Source organism: Cibotium barometz, chromosome 35, assembly GCF_041138505.1.
Source record: "Cibotium barometz isolate CiBa-2024 chromosome 35, ASM4113850v1, whole genome shotgun sequence".
Taxonomy (NCBI): Eukaryota; Viridiplantae; Streptophyta; class Polypodiopsida; order Cyatheales; family Cibotiaceae; genus Cibotium; species Cibotium barometz.
Window position 1 is genome coordinate 14,188,050 of NC_141080.1, and position 24,419 is coordinate 14,212,468.

At 49.3% G+C, this 24,419-nt stretch overlaps 1 protein-coding gene across 13 annotated transcripts in view; it reads right to left on the reverse strand.

Annotated features, from left to right (window-relative positions):
- LOC147618182 (putative cyclic nucleotide-gated ion channel 20, chloroplastic) overlaps positions 1-24,419 on the reverse strand; it is a 155,514-nt gene that overhangs the window by 56,146 nt on the left and 74,949 nt on the right. For 12 of the 13 annotated variants that reach the window (XR_015262071.1, XR_015262073.1, XR_015262068.1 and 9 more), the window contains exons 6-8: positions 17,781-18,062; positions 17,545-17,690; positions 16,716-16,793 (exon numbers count right to left, since the gene is read on the reverse strand). Coding sequence is in view for 5 of the 13 variants with exons in the window: in XM_086774606.1 (XP_086630732.1) it covers positions 16,716-16,793; positions 17,545-17,690; positions 17,781-18,062 (506 nt within the window). In the remaining 8 variants the exon portion in view is untranslated. The remainder of the gene's footprint in view (positions 1-16,715; positions 16,794-17,544; positions 17,691-17,780; positions 18,063-24,419) is intronic. The other variant, XM_086774604.1, reaches the window with a different exon arrangement.

Below are 24,419 nucleotides of genomic sequence, written 5' to 3' on the forward strand. Positions count from 1 at the left end.
TGGCAGCTTTGTATTCCACAGCTCGCAGCCAGGTGCTGATTGCAGGAGGTGGGGGGCCGAGTTTTGAGCTGACCAGATCAGTCCGTCAGGGGTGTCCTCTCGCCCCTTTCCTTTTTCTCTTCTTTGCGGAGGCTATGAGTATGTATTTGACGGCAGAGGAGGTTGGTTTGAGAGGACTTCAGCTCCCAGTCCGGGGGGAGGATTTGCTTGATGCTGAGTTTGCAGACGACACGGGCTTATTTTTGCATGGCCAAGAGGCCAATCTTACTCGGGCAGAGCAGTCGCTCCAGGTTTTTAGTGCAGCTTCGGGAGCATTGATCAATTGGCGCAAGACAGTGGCCTTTTGGATCAGTAGTGCTCCCACTCCGGCATGGAGTCCGGACCCCGGTTTTAGATGGATTCCTCCCGGCACAGCAGTGCGGTATTTGGGATGCCAGATTGGCCTCGATTTGTCACCTGAGCAGCAGATTGCCCCGCTTCTTCTGAGCATTCGGAAGAAGCTATTGTATTGGAGTACAGCTCGACTATCCTTGGCTGGGAGGGTGGCAGTGGCAAATCAGGTGCTCTTAGCGACTATGTGGTACATTACGTCTTGCTGGATTTTCTCGAGCTCTTGCATCAGCCAGGTACAGAGGCTGATCAGGAACTTTTTGTGGTCTGGGCGGGACGGTCAGCCAGCTCGGGCAAAGGTTGCATGGGCAGTTATTACACTTCCGCTGGCTCAGGGCGGTTTGGGCATTATAGATCCAGTCGATCAGAGTAGAGCCTTATTGGGGAAGCTTATTGTTCGGGGGTTGCTTCCAGGCGCTGAGCCTTGGAAAGAGCTCCTCTTGCAGCGATTGCAGGCCCGGGCGCCTCCTGCAGGGGGTACTTGGGCACCAGAGATTCGCTGGATATTCATAGAGATGAGGAGGACAGGCCTCAGTAGAGGATGGGAGGACAGATTTGCTTTGAGTATCCTGAGAGCTTGGGAGCTGCTGAGACCGGGGCTCTCTCAGCGGCCTCCGTCTTGTGTTGAGGAGCGGGCCAGGCAGCCGCTCATCTGGAGCCCAGCGGTTCGTACAGAGCAGGGTCATATGCTGGGTTCTCGGCCTCGTCTAGCCTGGGGACCTTTAGCGACAGGCCCAGCTCGTAGTTTTGGAGACTGGCAGGCTTTCTGCAGTCTACCAGAGGAGACCCAGGTGGAGAGGCTGAGCCACTTCAGAGGGGGGTTGATTATGAGGGATGATATTCAGGAGGCACTTACAGAGGAGTGGTTCACACCTCTCGAGCCAGTGGCCCCACGGTGGATGGGTGCCTTCACACAGTTGGAGATCCTGATTGCTGTCAGAGCTAGCACTGAGGATGGCAGATGCCTCTATTATGAGATTCAGGATGAGGGCCGACTCCAGAGAGTGGAGGTGGAGTCGCCTTTGGTTGCAGAGTGCACCTTTCAGAGGATTCGGGTAGTGGCTGCCGCTTCTCGGAAGTGGCATATTGACCCCGACCCTGCTGACGTGCTCCCGGATTGGCGTATATGGGCATATGCAGCGCGCCCCTTGGCCCGGCTACAGTGGGACCCCGGAGAGTACGAGTGGCATGATCCTTATGCATCCCTTGAGGCCACAGAGATCACATTTTTCCAGTATACGGTTCGGCTGGGACGGCATATTTTGACGGCGAGAAGGACGGTTTCTCCAGCGGCAGCGGGGCATTGGCGATTGCAGGGACTATCACAGGAGTTCCTGGAGGATTTCTGGGCTCGACTCTGGGCTAGTCGACAGGCCCGCAGGATCTCGGCTTTTCAGTGGCTGGTCGCCCACAGGGGCTCAGCAGTTGGCACTTGGCTTGTTTATAGCGGTCTTCCGGCGGCCTGCGTCCGATGCGGCCACCCTATGGAGACACAGAGACATTGCCTTTGGGACTGCCCTCAGGCACAGCAGATTTGGCTGCGGATGCTGCGTATTCTAGCCCCCCTCTCTCCAGAGGGTATGTTTACGTGGGGTGCCGCTGCTTGGTCGACTTCGTCAGGGCCTGCTATGGGCTATGAGATGGAGCAGGGCAGTCAGGCCATCAGATTTATTAGGGGCCAGCCTCGCCTGGTTCCGGCACCGGATTTCTCGTCCGCCAGCTGGACACAGGAGAGGGATTTACGATGGGAGCTCCTCAGCAGCCTCACCATCTGGTTCACCTGGAGGGCCCGGTGCTTCACGGCCTTTGAGGGGAGATTAGAGCCACCAGCAGAGACTGTTCGGGGGATTTGGCAGGAGTTGATCCACACCCTGCGAGGACAGTACGACCGCATCCGGGGAGACTCGGATGAGGCGATTTTACGACGCCAGGCCTTTCATACCACTTGGCGCTGCGGCCCGTTCTACACCCTACACACGGGATCCCCCCGTTGGCACTACAGGCCACCTGTTTGGCTCTTCCCCCCCCCCCATTGTATGATTTAGCCGCTCACTCCTTTAGACTGATGCTTGTATTTTGCAGCACCTAGGGAGAGTCTCCCGGGCTGCCATGATGTATTCACTGCTCTTCTCTTTGTTAGGAGCAGGAGAGATCTCTTTTGTAGCCCTACGGGCGTTTTTTACATAACTAATGAAAGGATCTTTTCTCGGAAAAAAAAAAAAAAAAACATGACTGCCTCCCACCCTATCTGCCGGGTCCTCAAGCATGTTGAAGTCTCCCCCGACACACCAATGTGCGGCCTCTGGCAATGCATCCGTAACCTGGGTCCAGAACTCTGCTCTCGCACTAGCATGATTGGGCGCATAGACGTTGAGCACGCCCAATAGCTCATCATGCATCCTTAGAATGACATACTGTGCTCTACCAGGCACAATGATCCCTCAATCCACAATGGCCTGCCACCATACATCTGCAATGACCATGCATACTCCTCCCTGCCCACCCAAAGGACCAAACCTTGCAGACCAAAAAGTGTCCCATCTACCAGGCATCACCGAACCATATCTCCGGATCCTGCTCTCACCCAAGTGGTGCTCCTGCATCATCAAAATATCAATGCTGCCACCAACCAAGCATCTCTGAAGCTCCTGCCTCAAGCAACCACGATAGCGTATAAAATGTGCTTCGCCAAGGCCCTGTACATTCCATGAGATGATCCTCATGGATGCCCTGCTGAGGTGGATGCTGTCTCAGCCGTACGGCGGGCCTTCGCAAGCGGCTTGGATGGAGAGTAGTCCCCATCCGAGCGGCTGCGAATCTGCCCACCCGGTGTGCTGCAAGAATCCCGGATCAGGCGCCAGTGGCTGTGGCCCATGGCGACTGCCTCCCGCTCTGACAAAGCAACCTCGTGTATACACATATATCCAAGGTCGCGTGCTAAGTCTGCCACTATGCGAACGACCAAATGCCGAATCCCTGAGGTATCCACACTCCCGGGATCCAAGAAAAAATAAGCCAACTCCCAAAGTCAGCCTATCACATCTGTCACCTCCAGATCGCTCATGTGATGAGAAAACTCAACTGCTTGAGTCTTCAAAGTGCTGAGAGCGAGCTCTAGAGTCCACTCCCGGTCGCAAGGGCCACATAGAGGGAACGAGAAGGCCCCCGCTGAGTCTAGTGCCTCCTCCCCACGGGCCGGAGGTATCACTACATGAACTCGGATGGGTGCTGGCTCATGGGGGCCCTCTGCTCCAAAAAGCCGTGTAAAGGTATAATCAAAAGCCTCCGAGCGCTGTCTAATGCCAAGGCGACTCAGCCGACTGCGGATAGATGAAATCCGTGAAGCCCTAATCGGCATAGGTCTCCTCTGTGATGCTCGAGCGAGGTCAGTGCTCAGCGCTCTCCGGACTGCAGGTGAACGCCAGGGAACTGCCAGGGAACTGCCAGGGAACTGCCAGGGCCTCCCGGGAAGGTGAGGCGGGCGGAGGGGGAGGAGGGGGAGGCGAGGGGGGTGGAGAGGGAGCCGCTGCCGAAACTGGAGCGGAGACGGGAGGAGGCGATGGTGGAAGCGAGGCGGTGGGAGGGGACGGGGGTGGGGGTGGGGGTGGGGGTGGGGGTGGGGGGGTGAAGGAGGGGGTGCTGGCATCTCCTGGTCCTCAGTCGTCGCCGCGGGGGTCTCCTCCTGGAGGGGAGAAAAGCTGTTCCTCACGGGAACCCAGTGAGGCTGAGACTGTGGCTGCTGCTGCAGCGGTCTCTGGGCGTGCTGCTGTGGCTGTCTCCCTCGGCGGCGGCCCTGTCCAGGCTGCCACTCCGAGGCCTCTGTGGCCTGAGCAGGTGTCCCGGAGGCAGCCTACCGAGCCGAATCTGTGGGCGGGCCATCAGTAGCCTGCTGCTGTGGTGAGGGTCGGGGTCCCATGCGAGGGCAGGCCTTGGCCAGATGGCCGACCTGCCTGCAAATGAAGCACTGATTCGGGAGCCCCGAGAACTCCACTCTCTGATCTATCCATCCCCCCCCTATCCTAGGTAGCTGAATGACCTTAGGAAGGGAGGAGATGTCAGACACCAACACTCTGACCGAAGGTAGCCCAGCTGCTCTGGCCACCACTGAAGCAGCTGAGGGGCCAGTCTCTAGAACCGAGCCCACCAATGCTCCGAGCCTGGGGAGGAGCGGAAGATACTCTGGGCGGAGTCCAGGGAAGCAAACTGTAACATGAAAAAGGCGCTCTCCCTGCTCCGCCGCTGCTGGGTCAAATCCATGCTGCCAAGGTCTGAAGAAAGCCCGAGCACCCCTGATGTCAAGGGGACTCATGGCAAGGACCTTGGCAACACTCTGGGCGGCCTCGAACTCGATCTGGTAATGTCCATGGCCCAATAGCTGTACGTCCAGGATCTTGCCCACATCTGCAAGAAGGCGGGCCTGAAGAAGATCCCGGATCTCCCCTATATGCTGGGGCGAGTGCCGACTATACGGCAGATGGTGGAATGTGCCTGGAGGCGTTCCACCTCTGCGGCGAGGCTCGCTTCCTCTTCTGGCGAAAGAGAAAGGCTGATGGGGGTATCCTCAGGGGCGGTCGAGGGGGCTGCAGAAGAGTCCCTCTGAGGTGGGGCGAGAGGAGCCTCCATCAGAGTCTGAAGCTGTGGCGAAGGCGGAGCGAATGCGATACCTACAAGAACCGAGCTGCACGCGAAGGGCGGAGAGGGAAGGCGGGACGATAAAAAAAAGAAAGAAGGATCCCCAGGGGGCGGAAAAAACAGCAAGAGGGGGGGGGGGGGGGGGGGGGGGGGGGGGGGGCGGCGAAGAAACAGCAAGAAGGGGGGGGCGGGAGCAGCACGAAAGGAGAGGCGGTGGGGGGAGAGAGGGCTGGTGGAGGGGGGGGACGGGGCGCTGACGAGGGGAGGGGGCGCGAAGGCGAACTGAAGGGGGGGGGGGCGCTTCAGCGTGAGAGAGGGAGAGAAAGCGAGGAGAAGGGGGGGGGGGGGGCGCGATGGCGAGAAGAAGGGGGGGGGGCGCATAAGCGCTCGCAGGCGGGGGGGGACAGGGCGCGAGGGAGGGATGGCGAGGGGCGAGCAGCGCGAGCAGGGGGGGTGACGACGAGAGCTTCAGCGAGCACTTCTCACTTCCATGTCTTGTTTGAACACCTTCCAATTCTGATCTCCACTTCCAAGTCTTGCTAAAGAACTCAACATCTGTTCCACTATTTCCCCATGCTTGCTATACCTTTCCCTTAACATAACAGTGGGTCACCTGCCGGAACTAAAGTTTGAACATGCCTAATGGCTAGGCCTTTGGAACTGATCTGAGAGCATAATGATGTATTGGTTCTCAGTACATACCCTCAAGGAATGCTTTCCTCTAGCTCGCCTGTTTTGCAGACAACTCCATCTACTACCCTGCTACATTCTTCTGATGGATCTGTGCACCTCCTTGGGACTATGCTTAGTGGCTGAGCCTAAATGCTCTGATACCAATGTTGCATGCACGGAAGCCTTACTGCACTGATCCACAACCCTAAGCCTGATTAAGAACAAGATATTGATTAAACATGATTAAGATAGAGGAGAGAGAAGAAGAGAGAGATAGTTGGTGTCAAGGTTTTATTCTATTACATGTGGTACAAAAAGGTTACTAAATTCTTGTACATGGTGTAAGCCCTTGGTTAGCCCCAAAGGGTGACCTCTGGCCCCTTTTCTACATGATGACTTCTACTTTTATAATGCTAGATGATGACTTGATGTGTATTCTGCAAATGATGCCTTTGCTTATATATATGTAGAAGGGAGCTGGTCGGCTACTCCTGAATGTTGTCAACCTGCTGCTTGGACAAATAACCCTAAAAAATCCTCATAAATGCTACGCTTTATTCAAGGTCTTGGCCACACATGATGTCCTCCATTTTGGCGCTTGGCAGCCTGGTTAGTTGGGCTCCATGCTGGCTACTGACAGCGTTCCATGCACTTCCATGATGGTAATGCTGAAGTTAATGCTCAAGTTAATGCTGATGATGATGGTGGTGCTGATGCTAATGATGATGATGATGATGATACTAATGATGCTCTAAATGTTGTCCTAATTGCTATATTAATCAAGCATTAAATGATGTCCTAATTGCTATATTAATTAGGGATCATGATGTTTATGCTCGACATTAGCCATGGCACAGCAGTGCACGTGACAAAAGTACATGTAAAAACAGTGGAAAAACACTTCATAGTTCTGCTGATAAATCTGTTGCTGCATCGCCGAAATAGAGAAAGAGTCCAAAATGACCCTCATTGCCAGAATCTTTGGATCTCACCCGTCCCGTCTCCAGGCTCGGGATTGGGTCCTGGCGGCTCTGCCCTCCGACCTTGCTCTACACTTTCGAGATGTCAAGTTGCTTGGAAGAGGTTTCTTCCATGTGGATTTTGATTCTGAGGACGCAGCCTCAGAGGTTCTGAAGGGCAACCCTTTGCAATTGGACCCAAGGAAGATATTCTTTCTTCCCTACTCCAGCTATTTTGACCCTGTTGACGAAGACCGGAACCGTTTCGCGATTACTCTCAGATTTCCAGGTCTTCCGCGCGCATATTGGCCTATGTTAGAGGCCATCGAGATGTGGCCCTTTGAAGCAACATATGGAGATTGCAGGTAAACCCGATCAGTGCCGGGTTTGTCACCAACATGGTCACTTTGCTCAAAATTGTCCTCGGGCTCGAGGTCACAGGAGGCCTCGTAAGCATGCCTCTCAGCCGCCACCTCCCTTGGTTCCTTCCCGTCCTTCAGTTCGCCAGGTGTGGCGTGCTGTCTCTCACGCCCGCCCCCCTGGTGCGATTGATGGGAAGGCTTCCTCGGATCATGTACAGATAGATGATGTTTCTGGTCAGAGGGATGTGTCAGCTGATGCATCTTTGCAGAGAGATGATATTTCAGATAAGGATGACTTTGTGGAGTCCTCTCTACTTGGAGGGGGCGATATGCAGGATGTTCAGCATAGTGGGGATCATGTATTGTAGGATTTTCAGCATGATGCCATTGCCCTTGATGTCCCGCAGGGCAAACAAGTTTCTCGTACATATGCAGGCACTGTGCAGGGCCTTGGACAAGGGCATGTCAGTGGACTTTGCCCTGTGGATTCTCCCGTCCTCCAACATTATGAGAGGCGTCCTCAGGCTGCCCATCGTCTTCTTAGATCAGGGGTCAAACCCTCTTCTCTTCCATGAGAATCGTCTCATGGAATGTTCAGGGCCTTGGAGGGCTTCCCACCCGTGGTAGGAAGCGCCTTCTGAAGGACCAACTTCACCTTGCTGTTATAGGAGGGTCTACGGATGTGCTTTTGTTGCAGGAACACAAATTGGATAGATCTCAGTGTGGCAAAACTGGTAACATGCTTTCTGGCCACACCTTCTGGTCCTCGGCAGTTAGGACTAGAGGGGGTGTTTGTATTTCAGTGGCAGCATCTATTATACCTCATGCTATTGGGCATGGTGTTATCATGCCTGCTAGAGCGCAGTCGATCTTGATCATGCATGAGGGTCAGAAATTGGGAATCTTGAATATCTATGCACCTAACAAGAGAGGTGAAAGGGTGGCCTTTTGGGACACCATTACAAATGTCATTCCCCAGGTTGATCATTGGATAGTGGGAGGAGATTTTAATATGGTTGAGCAACCTTCTGACAAGAAGGGTGGATGCGAAGGGGGTTTACACCCTTTGCAGCGAACCTCATGGGAGAGGTTCACGCTTTCCTTTTTTGGCAGGGATTGCTGGATTGAGGATCACTTCCAGAGAAGGCCAAATTCCTTATCTTTCTCTTGGCATAACCGCAGGAGCGCGCATGAGAGCATCTTTGCACGTCAAGACAGGTTTTATGTGGATGATTGGTCCTTGGACAGAGGAGGCACCATTGCTATTATGCCTGGCACCACCAAATCCGATCATTGCCCCGTCGTTTTGTGTCTCAGGGAGCCTGGGGCTCGCTCGGCCTCTCCCCGTATGCGTATCCCTGACTCTCTTTATCTAGATGCTGACATTTCCCTTGAGACTAGAGAGATATGGAGATCTTGTGACGGTCCTGATCCTCGTCATAATATTGCGCTAGCTCTTAAGAGGACCAGCCATCATTATCATAGCGTTGCCTTGTCTAAGAAGCAGGAGGCTCTGGACAAGGAGAGAGCTATTAGGCGTAGGATTGCTGCTCTTCAGAGGGAACATGAAAAGCATCCACATGCGACTTGGATTACAGACCTCTTGACCACAGTTAGAGCAGAGCTGCAGTTGGCCATGGACAGGAGGGCTGAGTTCGCCTTTCATGCGAACGAGGCCGTTTGGACTCAGATGGGTGGCAGATGCAACAAAGAGTTTCTTTCAGCACACAGGCCTTCCCATAGCAAGGACTCTGCGAGGTGCTTGCAGGATTCACAGGGTGAGGTTCAGCTTAAGGTGAGGGATATTGCTTCAGAATTTTATGTGTCTTTGTTGACTGCAGAGGTGCCCTTCCCTCAGAGAGATGTGGCACGGCAGAAAGTTTGGGAGTGCATGCCCAGGCTCATTATAGATGCTATGTGTTCTTCCCTGGATGCCCCTTTCACGAAGGATGAATTCCTTCACGCACTGCATGCTCTTTCCAGTGGTTCATGCCCCAGGGATGATGGTCTTTCTCCCGCCTTCTTTATTCTTTTTGGATCATATTGGGGATGCTATGACTGTTGCCCTTCACGAAATATGGGTGTCGGGCATGATGTCTCCATACCTCACAGAGGGGCTGATTCACCTTATCCCCAAGAGTGGGGACAACACTAACATCAAACAATGGAGGCCCATCACCCTCCTTGGATTTGCATATAAAATCTTAGCTAAAGCCTTGAGTATAAGGTTGCAGCCGATTCTCCGAAGGACTATCCATGATACCCAAAATGGGTTCCTCCAACGAAGGAGTATATTTGATAACATCTTTTCTTTCTCGGAAGCTCTCGAGTGGGCAAAGGCTAGTCAGCAGCCTCTTGCCATTCTTTTGCTTGATTTTGAAAAAGCTTATGACAGAGTGGATTGGGATTTTCGGAGGGCACTATGGCACACATGAGGTTTTCCCAAAACAGGATCAGAGGTGTGCCTTGCCTATACAGGGAGGCTCATAGCACTGTTTTAGCCTGTGGGGGGCGTGGTGAGCGTTTTCAGATTTCCCGTTCAGTGAGGCAAGGCTGTCCCCTCACCCCTTTACTGTACCTCATTGTAGCTAAGGCTATGAGCAGGTTTCTTCGGGCTGCCCCTGGTGTTGTGGGTCTCAGGCTGCGTTTATGTACAGAAGAAGAGTTATTGGACTCTGAGTTAGCAGATGATACGGCGTTGTTCCTTAAGGCTTCACATGCTGGTTTATGTGCTTTCCAAACAGCCTTGGAGGCCTTTTGTTGGCACCAGGAGCTACTATCAATTGGCATAAGTCAGTTGGTTTTTGGATCAGTGATTCTCCTCTTGCAAATTGGGGGACAGATGTTGGTTTTACTTGGATTTAGAGAGGATGCTCTGCTAGATACCTTGGTTGTCAGGTGGGTGTTGACATCTCCCCTACACAACAGTTTGCTCCAGTGCTATTAAGCATTAAAAGCAAACTTCATCACTGGAGTAGGAGGAAGCTCGACTTGGCCTCTAGAGCTTTGGTGGTTAACCAAGTTTTGCTAGCCAGGACTTGGTTTATCGTTTCGTGCTGGATTTTTCATAAGGGCTACATTGGACAGCATCGTCACCTTATTCGGAACTTTCTTTGGTCAGGGCTTGATGGAAATGCACACACGAGGACTCGAGTTTCTTGGGAAACCATTATCATGCCTAAGCAGGAAGGGGGATTGAATATCATTGACCCTGAGGTGCAATGTAAGGCTTTGCTGTGTAAGCTGGTTGTTAGGGGCTTTCTTCCAGGCTCTGAGCCATGGAAGGACTTTCTCATGCAGCAGATCACGAAGTGTGTCCTGTTCGCGGAGGTGACTGGACTCTCAACTCACGCTTTATTTTTTCGGATGCAGCTCACCGCTCCCCTTCATCCCCCCTGGTTAGGTCCCTCCTATACGGGCCTGGGACTGCCTGAGGAGTTTTTCGGTACACATCCCCCCGCGTTCAACGGAGGAAGTTAATCGGCAGCTCATTTTGTGGAATGATTTGATCTTAGATGTGCATGGTAGGCCTCTTGGGGCAGCTATGCATATTCTTTGGGCTGGCTCGGAGACGCTTTGCCCCACAATGTTGGCTTGGAAGAGGTTTCAGAGCCTCACCGAGGTACAGAGATTGCATCTCACGTAGCATTTGAGAGGCTCTAGTCGGAGGATTGCACAGATTGACGTAGCCATTCCCAACCACTAGATTACTGGATCTTTCTTGGAAGACCGTCATCATTCTTGGTTTGGGGTTTTTTCGGGGACAGGTGTTTCTCTTCAAGTTATGGTGCTTGCCCAGCATGCCCTAGATGTGGAGGAGTTTCGGAGTCAGTTTACCATTGTTTATGGGAATGCAGGGAAGCACAGAGGGTTTGGTCTACGATTGCACACCTCTTTGGTAGGATTAAGAGGGATGCTGTCATTTCTTTTGCTTCTATCATTTGGTTGACACAGTCTGGGCCACACCTGAGATTCCAGGGGACTGACAAGAGCTTGGCCATTATGGTTAGGCAAGGAGTTGCTCGGCAGTGTTGTCTTCAAGATTTGCCACGTTCACACTTTGTCCCTCCGGCGCACAGAGGTTAGACAGTTCTTGGGAGATTATTGCTAGCATCTCAGCCTGGAATATCTGGAAGGCTAGATGCACCGAGGCTATTGAGGGTACTCTCGTTCTTGTTTCTCAGTGTCTTTGCAGGATTTGGAGTGATATTATTCACACCATCATGGCTACCCGGGCCAGAATCCAGGGATCTTCGAGGGCTGCGAAGAGGAAGCGCGGCCAGTTTATGAGAGAGTGGGACATTGATATCTTTTTCACGTCCTCTCATTCGGGACCCTATTGGCAGCACAGGGCTTCTGATTGGTTGAGATCTCCACCTTTCTTGGTGTGAAATCTCCATTTTGTATTAAAAAAAAATATACTAAATAGAAGTCTCCTTTCTGAAAAAAAAAAGTGTGTCATACAATGAAAATGATGTAATGATCAACGGAAGTATACATACTTGTCAATCCGAGGTTGTGCAAACAATCCAGCCATATTATCTATATAGCCCAGTATCTCACCCAGGCAAAGAAAAGAGCTTTTTCTACAGTCTGGAAGGATATCTTTCAAACATCCAAAACATTTTTCCAAATGTCACCCCACGGAATCTTATTTGCATATTTGAGAAAAGACGATTCAGAAAATCCCTTGTGTCAGTGCATGCCCATAGCAAATGATAAATACTCTCCATTTGATAATTGCACCGCAAACAATTTTTTTTTTTCCGACAAAAGATCCTTTCGTTAGTTATATAAAAAACGCCCGTAGGGCTACAAAAGATCTCTCCTGCTCATAAGACAGACAGAGCAGTGAATACAGCATGGTAGCCCGGGAGACTCTCCCTAGGTGCTGCAAAATACAAGCATCAGTACAAAGAACTGAGAGGCTAAATCATACAATAGGGGGGGGGGAAGAGCCAAACAGGTGGCCTGTAGTGCCAACGGGGGGATCCCGTGTGTAAGGTGTAGAAAGGGCCACAGCGCCAAGTGGTGTGAAAGGCCTAGCGCCGTAAGATCGCCTCATCCGGAGTCTCCCCAGATGCGGTCGTACTGTCCTCGCAGGGTGTGGATCAACTCCTGCCAAATCCCCCCTCAAAGGCCGTAAAGCACCGGGCTCTCCAAGTGAACCAGATGGTGAGGCTGCTGAGGAGCTCCCATCGTAAATCCCTCTCCTGTGTCCAGCTGGCGGACGAGAAATCTGGTGCCGGAACCAGGCGAGGTTGGTCCCTAATAAATCTGATGGCCTGACTGCCCTGCTCCATCTCATAGCCCATAGCAGGCCCTGACGAAGTCGACCAAGCAGCGGCACCCCACATAAACATACCCTCTGGAGAGAGGGGGGCCAGAATACGCAGCATCCGTAGCCAAATCTGCTGCGCCTGAGGGCAATCCCAAAGGCAATGTCTCTGTGTCTCCATAGGGTGGCCGCATCAGACGCAGGCCGCCGGAAGACCGCTGTAAACAAGCCAAGTGCCAACTGCTGAGCCCCTGTGGGCGACCAGCCACTGAAAAGTCGAGATCCTGCGGGCCTGTCGACTAGCCCAGAGCCGAGCCCAAAAATCCTCCAGGAACTCCTGTGAGAGTCCCTGTAGTCGCCAATGCCCCGCTGCCGCTGGAGAAACCGTCCTTCTCGCCGTCAAAATATGCCGTCCCAGCCGAACAGTATACTGGAAAAAGGTGATCTCTGTGGCCTCAAGGGATGCATAAGGATCATGCCACTCGTACTCCCCGGGGTCCCACTGTAGCCGGGCCAAGGGGCGCGCTGCATATGCCCATATGCGCCAATTCGGGAGCACATCAGCAGGGTCGGGGTCAATATGCCACTTCCGAGAAGCGGCGGCCACTACCCGAATCCTCTGAAAGGTGCACTCTGCAACCAAAGGCGACTCCACCTCCACTCTCTGGAGTCTGCCCTCATCCTGAATCTCATAGTAGAGGCAACTGCCATCCTCAGTGCAAGCTCTGACAGCAATCAAGATCTCCAACTGTGTAAAGGCTCCCATCCACCGTGGGGCCACTGGCTCGAGAGGCGTGAACCACTCCTCTGTGAGTGCCTCCTGAATATCATCCCTCATAATCAACCCCCCTCTGAAGTGACTCAGCCTCTCCACCTAGATCTCCTCTAGTAGACTGCAGAAGGCCTGCCAGTCTCCAAAACTACGAGCTGGGCCTGCCGCTAAAGGCCCCCAGGCTAGCCGAGGGCGAGAACCCAGCATATGACCCTGCTCTGTGCGAACCGCTGGGCTCCAGATGAGCGGCTGTCTGGCCCGCTCCTCAACACAAGAAGGAGGTCGCTGAGAGAGCCCCGGTCTCAGCAGCTCCCAAGCTCTCAGGATACTCAAAGCAAATCTGTCCTCCCATCCTCTACTGAGGCCTGTCCTCCTCATCTCTATAAAGATCCAGCGAATCTCTGGTGCCCAAGTGCCCCCTGCTGGGGGCGCTCGAGCCTGCAGCCGCTGCAAGAGGAGCTCTTTCCAAGGCTCAGCGCCTGGAAGCAACCCCCGAACGATAAGCTTCCCCAATAAAGCTCTACTCTGATCGACTGGATCTATAATGCCCAAACCTCCCTGAGCCAGCGGAAGTGTAATAACTGCCCATGCAACCTTTGCCCGAGCTGGCTGACCGTCCCACCCAGACCACAGAAAGTTCCTGATCAGCCTCTGTACTTGGCTAATGCAAGAGCTCGAGAAGATCCAGCGAGACGTAATGTACCACATGGTCGCTAACAGCACCTGATTTGCCACCCTCCCAGCCAAGGATAGTCGAGCTGTACTCCAATACAAAAGCTTCTTCCGAATGCTCAGAAGAAGCGGGGCAATCTGCTGCTCAGGTGACAAATCTAGGCCAATCTGGCATCCCAAATACCGCACTGCTGTGCCTAGAGGAATCCATCTAAAACCGGGGTCCGGGCTCCATTCCGGAGTGGGAGCACTACTGATCCAAAAGGCCACTGTCTTGCGCCAATTGATCAATGCTCCCGAAGCTGCACTAAAAACCTGGAGCGACTGCTCTGCCCGAAGAAGATTGGCCTCTTGGCCATGCAAAAATAAGCCCGTGTCGTCTGCAAACTCAGCATCAAGCAGGTCCTCCCCCCGGACTGGGAGCTGAAGTCCTCTCAAACCGACCTCCTCTGCCGTCAAATACATGCTCATAGCCTCCGCAAAGAAGAGAAAAAGAAAAGGGGCAAGGGGACACCCCTGACGGACTGATCTGGTCAGCTCAAAACTCGGCCCCCGTCCTTCTGCAATCAACACCTGGCTGCGAGCTGTGGAATACAGAGCCGCCACCCCTCTGATCCATCCTAGCTCAAAGCCCAGGCGAAGCATAGTGCCCTCTAAGAAACCCCAATCAACTCTATCGTATGCCTTTTCAAAATCGAGAAGCATCACGACCAAGTCCTCGCCAAGAAATCTAGCTCGGGCCGTCGCCTCCCAGAAAGTAAAGATGTTGTCAAGGATACTACGCTCCTTGACAAATCTGTCTGAGTAGCATGAATCAACTCCCCCAGGAACGACTGGATCCTCAAACTCAAGGCCTTTGCTAAGACCTTGTAGACAGTATTGAGGATCGTAATAGGCCTCCAATGCCGAATATCATCTGATACTCCCTCCTCCTTGGGGATAAGATAGATCAAGCCCTCTGAAAAGCTTTGCGGCATCACCCCAGTGTCCAAAACATGCTGAAAGCCCCTGCGGAGGCCTGGCCCCAAAAGGTCCCAAGAGCGCATAAAAAAGGCCGGCGTCAGTCCGTCCTCCCCTGGGCAACTATGTCGCGGCAGGACCCTCAAGGCCTCGGCAAGCTCAATCTCTGACAGAGGCGCACCTAGAACTGTACGCATACGGTTTGTGACCCTCCTCTGCACATGGGCCCACACAGTCTGTCTGCAAACATCTCGATCCTCAGCGGCTGGCTCCGCTGAAAGCAGGTCTCTATAGAATGCAGTGGCAATGGCTCTGTGCACCGCAAACAATTTGGAGCCGCTATTTTCCGATTTGCCAAATACTCTCCTATCATGAGCATTTCCGTGAAGCATCTCCATAGAAAAACCTTCTATTTTAAAGGCAACTTGCTTTGCCATATCTTTCCCAAATTACCTTTCCACACCAGCCTAAGGACTATTCATATGCCACACCCGATTCACATATCCCTTTATCCATGGTCATGGAAGCACTAATCTATATGCCCTTGCTGTTGTCAGTCTACAAAGAGAAAACTCTGTAATGTAACATGGTCGGTTGTTCTTTAGCAACCAATCATCATGTTGTTGCCCAACCCATATATACGACATATCCCCATGTCCTGCTAGCTTAGCAACAACAAATCTCCATATAGGGCGATAATATGCTCCCAATTGCCATATGTTTGGTAGAAGAAGTACACACACACACACACATATACATACATACATACATACATACGTATAAATACATATAAGTATGTATATATGTATGCTTTCATATATATATATATATGTATATATATATATAATGTGTATGTATTTATGTATGTATATGGGTTTTTACCTATTTCATTGTCTTTGGTCTAGGTGCCCAATGAGCGACCTAGTGGAGACTTTTAGAGGACACTTATTATTATATTTGGACATTAATATTAATAAGTAAGGGTTGGCAGTCCACCAACCTAAAGGCCAGCCAACAAGCCTATAGTACACTTTAAATAGAGAGCTAGGGATGAGGATCATGCATGAGTTTAGACATGTGCTCGGTGACAGTGGTGGGCAAGCAAGATGAGGCCACACCCAATATACCATGAGCATCATCACGTTCTCATCATCAGCGTTGATGTTAATAGTAGACAGTAGATTAGATCTACATATATCTTGTCTATTGCATGCTTTCATTCACGCTTCAGCATAGGGAGATTTGCGTTAATTTGGATCTTAACCCGTGTTTATTGCGTTAATCTCCATTAAGTTAAGCACGCATGTTGCACTTGAATCCTTAGTACACTAAGGTTGGGGTGTACACACCCAATTGGCCATCCACATAGTGGGCGGCCGGAGCTTAGAGGTGGTTCACTTCGGAGCTTGACGTAGGAGCAAGATTCACACGTGCCGGGACTTCTCTACCTCATGGCAGTTAAGGAGCACTCCGAACTTTGTGCTTTGAGCGTGTTCACGTGTGAAGTGCCTTGACGAGGACAAGGAGTTGGTCTCATCGAATGGTCTGGAGAGGATGGTATATTTGGATGCGTTCCTCTAGAGATCCAAATTGGTCCTGTTTACACTGGTACAGACTGGGCACGTGGACAAAAACTTGTATATTTGTGCGGAACTGGTTTTAGTGGTTCCAGGTAGGAGTCAGTCATGTGTGGACATGGTCCTAATTTGGTCCAATTGGCTAGGATTGGCCACCCCAAAACAAGCAGGGTTGCATTAGAGGTCTTTCCCTAAAAAGTGCTGCTCTTACCAATGCAAGGAGTCCACCAAAACAATATCAATCACTCACAGTCAGAGATAGCCACTCTTCTTTGTCCTAATCCATAGCAAATCAGGAATCAGTACAATCTATCCATGCATGTCTTGATCCCTTAGGCAGCCAAGATTTGTCCAACAGTCATTGACAAAATGATATTTACCAAACACATGCACTTGGTGCTTACACAGCTTGAAATTATGTAGTTTATACAAATTTACTACCGGCGTAAGTCTGGCGGCAAATGTCGACGTGCCATCCAAGACTCTACATCATGTCTTCTCAACTGCATATCCACCCTCCTGTTCCCAGATAGAGTAATCAGAACTCACAATGAAATCACTTACAAGGTGATATACCCACATAATTTCTAAAAAAGCTATGAAACATAGACCTCAGAGGATGATTTAAGCTCATGCGATGGCTCATAGCACACAGGCCATTGATGAAGCAATGGAATTCATTTTATGGATTGTCTCTAATTGTTCTTGCTTAAGGCCCACCACTGACAAAAAGACTTTGTATATGGAGCCATGTTTGCCAGGTGCCTCAGAAATGAATCAGAATATCACTCTTCAAAACCTTGAAGCAACCCAATAATAAATGACATAAAATGAGAAGCTGAGATAGAAATTGAAGGTGATGTCGGCAGAAGAAGCCGCGGACCCCTCCACCCACCACAAGTACGAGAAGAACTGGCTACTCTGAACCAGATGCTTCAGCAAAAGGAGCAAGAGGTGGAGCAGGCCAAGAAGTAGGCGGAAGAGTAGAAGAGAAAGGCCAAGGCAGCAGAACACGAAATCCAGAGGCTCACAACAACAAACATGCAGCTGCACAGTAAACAATGGGGATCCATTGTCGGATTGTCAGAATAAAGAATAAAGAGACACAGAAACTGTGTAAGGATTGAAATCCAGACAAGATACATAAGTTGGCCCAGGACAATCAAGAACACAGATGCACTTTGCAGGGTTGCTTATAAGATATGAAACAAGGCAGACCAATTGACAGCTTAAAATAGCTCGATTCAGCAGCCAAGCAAAAAACAAATACCTGCGGCTTAACGATAGCAAAAAGTTCTGCATGTTCCCAATCAGTAAAACTGTCAATAGTAGACCCAGAATCACAATGCCCAGCACAAAAAGCACTTCTCCAATAAACAGACTAGGAACTTGGTTTCCAGCCAGTGTACTGATTTGCTACAAGATAAAAGCCCAAAACTGGATCAGAGTACTCTAACGTGTAAATCAAAAAAAGATGATACATGCCATATTTAAGCCTTGACTTGCCTGAAAGCCCCAGAAAAGAGAATACACATATTTTGACACAAAGCCATGCTCAAATTTCACCACATTTACTGCTGAGCCGTAGATCCCATATGTGAATACAGAAGAATCTGAAGAAAAGCATCCACTTGCATTGCTATTATTTGTCCAGATGTTCCAGATACTTGCATTTATCCTCATCATCTTTTCTGTAACATTTCCACCGTCCCCACAATCTAGAAACTCTATGTTACATTGCTCCGAGGTTGCATTGATGCAGGCATCTCGCAAGCACTGATTTACTCTCTGCACCAAAAAAAAAAAAAAACATTATCAGTCTTCTGTGTGAGAGAAATAAAGAAAGAAAGATATTAACGATATTAAATATCGAAGGGTCTATGAGAGCATTCCTCAAGGAAATGCATCCCAAATCTTCCCATTGTAATCTTCAACCAAAGAGAAAAAATAGACCTCCCACAGCAAAACAGTAACGTTCCTTTGTAATATGCAAGGCAAAAAGGCGTTGCATCCTTAAACTTTGTAGACATACATCAGTCTGACTCTAGAATGGCATCCAACACGAGGAATGCAACTTGTGGTCCATACACAAACTTTACAGAGAAAGTTGGCATGCATACCATCCATTACGATCTCTCGAACTCTTCACGTCAACAGCATCACAAGAAGTTTATATCTTTCTAAGAATTTGTCGATTCTGCTCAGCCCATATACAGTGTGCTTTCGTATTATTACAGACATGGAGGGAAGCACCCTTGGTCTTGTTTTGAGTTCATGGACTGCATTGGAGAGACACTAAAATCGCTACCATCCTACCAGCTGAGAGGGATTTCAACAATAGCTTAAGTTGTTGCCAAATTGCACATTTCTCGATTCTCATGGTTTTTATAGGTGTGTGCACACCATGAGGGCATCATGTAGGTGTGGAACCGTAGATGGGATTGGCTTTATAGACCAATCCATGCGGTTGGCCATACATTGCACCCTCTATGGTGGAATGAGGAGCAATTCAACGAGGAGCTGGAAAAGGGGTGGCAGGATTACATCTAGAAGTGGACAAGAGGTGATCTTGATCTCCTGAGGAGGCTAGAAGATTAGCTCCCAAGTATTTCGCAATGGAAGCCGTGCCTTTGGGAGACACATTGTACTTATGAGAAAGGGTCGGTTGTAGCTAGTCTCTTGATGGGAGAAATATAGGATCACTATGTTGGTTACTACTTACTCATTAACTGAAGTACTCGTTGCAAGTTGCTTACTGACAAAAATTCCAGGCAAGATCGCCTTCCATTATGAGTCCTCTTGCAACTCTAGTCTTTGTGAGAGGAACTGGAGCAAATGGGCATTCTTCCATATAAAGAATAGAAACAAATTGTGAACTGCTCACTTGCAACAATTGGTTTCTTGTGGAGGACCTTCACAATGATCTTGATTCCTGAGTCCTTTCAGTTTAGGATTCAGATTTTTTGTATTAGTTTTTTCAATACTTCTAGAACCACTTATTTCGCATGACATTTGTATTCCAAACTACTGGATTTAGTAGTGCTACGGTATGGTCTACTGTAGTATGTTTCTGCAGCATGATGACACTTGGTCTACATAATGTTCTTGTGTTTATTCTTTAACTCTTTTTTTGTGTGAGTTTGTGGAATATTTCCTGTCGTGATTCATGAATCAGGAACCACGATGACATTTGGATTCCAACCGTACTTTAAAATCTAATGGTTCGATTTTCAAAGTTCAAACTTCATGTCTGGGCCCAACAAGTTATGCTCACTCCTACAATGTATGCTTGTTACACTTAACAAGTTACAAGTTACAAGTTTATCCAAGCATTTAAACGACAAATCTGGCATTATTTCGACATGTAACCCCCCACACCCCCCCCCCCTCTCCTCCTATTTGAAACCTATCAAATTTTGTATGAAAAGTTTATAAAACAAGTGTTTTGAAACACTTGGTAACTATGCTCAGTTCAGCCCTTTCCCAATTCCCCATAACTAAGCCTGATACATGAATCCCCCCCTTTCCTAGAGTTTGAGCTATGCAAAAAACATTTGGTCCCCTTTCTAAAGTGTTTCCTAGTCGAATCAAATTTTATTAAAAAGTTTTGTTTAGGTGTTCAAATGTTTCAAACATCAAGTTTTTATGGTTTCTTTTCCTTACAAACCCATATTTTTGTTTTATAGATGTAATCGTCCAAACCCTTTTCTTTGCTCACGGTGAATACTGTTAGGGCTAAAAAATCAAGTCTTTCGCAGCATATAGGCCTTTTCCTCTGCAACTTCTGAGTTCCACCAGTTCACTACCCAATTGGTACATGTTATAGCTCAAAAGAGAGGTCTTGCCATGTGTTTGTGTCCCCTAAGAAATGATCTCAAGTGAATCATGAGAACCTTGGAATTATTTGGTAAAGCAACTAGACTTTATATCAACTTTTCTATGTCTAAACTGCTTCCGTTGACTTCTTGTGATTGGCATGCGTTGTTATGGACAAGAAAAATTATTTCGCTAGACCACTTGGTTAGACATTTGTGATATCCACTAGCATGGTATATGTCTACACAGGATCCCATTCATTGGGTATTGAACAAATTGAAGGCCAAGCTAGCATATTGGAAGCTTTCTAGATGGCCTTTACATGTGTGTCTCAGAATTGTTCAATCGATCATTATGGCCTATCTACAATTTTACTTACCGTTGTTGATTTGGCATGCGTTGTTATGGACAAAAAAAAAAAAGCTTTTTTCCTCGTCAAGAGGCACAGCTGTTGATTCTTTTCCATAGAACAAGGACTATCCGGGATTTACTTCATCTATTATAACTGTCAAGGATTTGGACATCGCAGTATGGATTGCCCAACTGCCTGTGGATCAAGGTTTTCGAGGCAAGGACCACCTGGTTAGACATTTGTGATATCCACTAGCATGGTATATGTCTACGCAGGATCCCATTCATTGGGTATTGAACAAATTGAAGGCCAAGCTAGAATATATGAAGCTTTCTAGATGGCCTTTACATGTGTGTCTCAAGATTGTTCAATCAATCATTATGGCCTATCAACAATTTTACTTACCGTTGTTGATTTGGCGTAAAAATGATATTGATACTTTTATGTCTCATACCTTGGAATTTTGTTGAAAACCAAGCATCATACCAAAGCATTGCATCCTCTAAGACGATCTTTGGCTTGCACACCTAAAATGCATGGTGGACTAAATATACTTGATCTACATTATCATCTCTTGGCAAGCAAGGCCACCATGATGCAGAGCAGTTTTCATTTTTATCCTGCAAATGCATGGTTTTGGTCCAAGTCTGATAAATTGACAATACATGATTGGGCTCAAGGCGATGTGCAATTAGTAAATTCCACCTTTGGGGGAACAATTGTTAAGGCTACAAAGAAATTTTCGTTACTATCCTGCCAATGCATGGTTGTGGTCTTCCGCCCACTACTCATACTTAATGGGACAAGAATATGCCCAGGCTAGTGGAAGGACAGCCACTATTCACCATCCAAAATTGCACCTCAGGGTCAATGATATTCAATCCCCCTTCCTGCTTAGGCCTGATAATGGTTTCCCAAGCAACTCTGGCCCTGGTGTGTGCATTTCCATCAAGCCCTGACCAAAGAAAGTTTTGAATAAGGTGACGAAGCTGGCCAACGCAGCCCTTATGAAAAATCCAGCATGAAGCCATAAACCAAGCCGTGGCTAGCAAAACTTGGTTAACCACCAAAGCTCTAGAGGCCAAGTTGAGCTTCCTCCTACTCCAGTGATGAAGTTTGATTTTAATGCTTAAGAGCACAAGAGCAAACTGTTGTGCAGGGGAGATGTCAACGCCCACTTGACAACCAAGGTATCTGGCAGAGCATCCTCTCTCAATCCAAGTAAAACCAACATCTGTACCCCAATCTGCAAGAGCAGAATCACTTATCCAAAAACCAGCTGATTTATGCCAATTCATAGTAGCTCTTGCTCCCAAACAAAAGGCCTCCAAGGCTATCCGGAAAGCACATAAACAAGCATGTGAAGCCTCAAGGAACAACGCCGTATCATCTGCTCACTCAAAGTCCAAAAACACTTCCTCCGTGCATAAAGGCAGCCTGAGACCCACAACACCAGGGGAAGCCCGAAGAAACCTGCTCATAGCGTCAGCTACAATGAGGTACAGTAAAGGGGCGAGGTAAAGCCCTGCCTCACCCAACGGGAAATCTGAAAACGCTCGCCGCGCCCCCCACAAGCTAAAAAAGTGCTATGAGCCTCCCTGTATAGGCAGGACACCCCTCTGATCTACTTTTCTGAAAACCCCATGTGTGCCATAAGGCCCTCCAAAAAATCCCAATTCACTCTGTCATAAGCTTTTTCAAAATCAAGCAAAAAAATGGCAAGAGGCTACTGACTAGACTTTGCCCACTTGACAGCTTCCCAGAAAGAAAAGATGTTATCAAATATACTCCTTCCTTGGAGGAACCCATTCTGTGTATCATGGATAGTCCTTTGGAGAATCGGCTGCAACCTTATACTCAAGGCTTTAGCTAAGATCTTATAAGCAGATCCAAGGAGAGTGTTGGGCCTCCATTGCTTGATGTTAGTCTTGTCCCACTCTTGGGGATAAGTTGAATCAACCCCTCTGTGAGGTATGGCGACATCATACCCGACAGCCACATTTCCTGAAGGGCAACAGTGATAGCATCTCCAATATGATCCCAAAAAAGAATAAAGAAGGCGGGAGAAAGACCATCAACACCTCCGTGAGGTATGGTGACATCATACCCGACAGCCACATTTCCTGAAGGGCAACAGTGATAGCATCTCCAATATGATCCCAAAAAAGAATAAAGAAGGCGGGAGAAAGACCATCACCCCTGGGCATGAACCACTGGAAAGAGCATGCAGTGCGTGAAGGAATTTATCCTTCGAGAAAGGGGCATCCAGGGAAGAACACATAGCATCTGTAATGAGCCTGGGCATGCACTCCCAAACTTTCTGTCGTGCCACATCTCTCGGAGGAGAGAGCACCTCTGCAGTCAACAAAGACCGATAAAAATCTAAAGCAATACCCCTCACCTTATCAGGCTCAATCTGAACCACCTCACCCTATGAATCCTGCAAGTACCTCACAGAATCACTGCTATGGGAGGGCCTGTGTGCTGAGAAAAACTCTTTGTTGCATCTGCCACCCATCTGAGTCCAAAAATCCTCGTTCGCATGAAACGCGAACTCAACCCTCCTGCCCATGGCCAACTACAACTCTACTCTAACTGTGGTCAAGAAGTCTGTAATCCAAGACGCATGTGGATGCTTTTCATGTTCCCTTTGAAGAGCAACAATCCTACGCCTAATAGCTCTCTCCTTGTCCAGAGCCTCCTTCTTCTTGGACAAGGCAGCACTATGATAATGATGTCTGGTCCTCTCAAGAGCCAGTGCAATATTATGACGATGATCAGGACCGTCACAAGATCTCCATCTCTCTCTGATCTCAAAGGAGATGTCAGCATCTAGATAAAGAGAGTCAAGGGTACGGACACTGGGAGGCCGAGCGAGCCCCAGGCTCTCTGAGACACAAAATGACGGGGCAATGATTGGATTTGGTGGTGCCAGGCATAATAGCAATGGTGCCTCTCTGTCGAGGGACCAATCATCCACATAAAATCTGTCCTGACGTGCAAAGATGCTCTCATCCCCGCTCTTGCGGCTATGCCAAGAGAAAGATACGGAGTTTGGCCTTCTCTGGAAGTCATCCTTAGTCCAGCAATCCTTGCCAAAAAAAGAAAGCGTGAACCTCTCCCATGAGGTTCGCTCCAAAGGGTGTAAACCCCCTTCGCGTCCACCCTTCTTGTCAGAAGGTTGCTCAACCATATTGAAGTCTCCTCCCACTATCCAATGATCAACCTAGGGAATGACATTTGTAATCATGTCCCAAAAGGCCACCCTTTCACCTCTCTCGTTAGGTGCATAGATATTCAAGATTCCCAATTTCTGACCCTCATGCATGATCAAGCTCCACTGCGCTCTAGCAAGGATGATAACACCGTCCTAATAACATGAGGCATAATAGATGCTGCCACTGAAATGCAAACACCCCCTCTAGTCCCCACAGCCGAGGACCAGAAGGTGTGGCCTGAAAGCATCTTACCAGTTTTGCCACATTGAGATCTATCCAATTTGTGTTCCTACAACAAAAGTATATCCATAGACCCTCCTGTAACAGCAGGGTGAAGCTGGTCCTTCAGAAGGCGCTTCCTACCACGGGTGGGAAGCCCTCCAAGGCCCTGAACATTCCATTAGACGATTCTCATGGAAGAGAAGAGGGTTTGACCCCCGATCTAAGAAGACGATGGGCAGCCTAAAGACGCCTCTCATAATGCTGGAGGACGAGATAATCCACCGGGCAAAGTCCACTGACATGCCCTTGTCCGAGGCCATGCACAGTACCTGCATATGTACAAGAAACCTGTGCGTCCTGCGGGTCATCAAGGGCAATGGCATCATCCTGAAAATCCTGCAATACATGATCCCCACTGCGCTGAACATCCTGCATATCGCCCCCTCCAGGTAGAGAGGACTCAACAAAATCATCCTGATCTGATATATCATCTCCCTGCAAAGATGCATGAGCTAATACATCCCTCTGCCCAGAAAC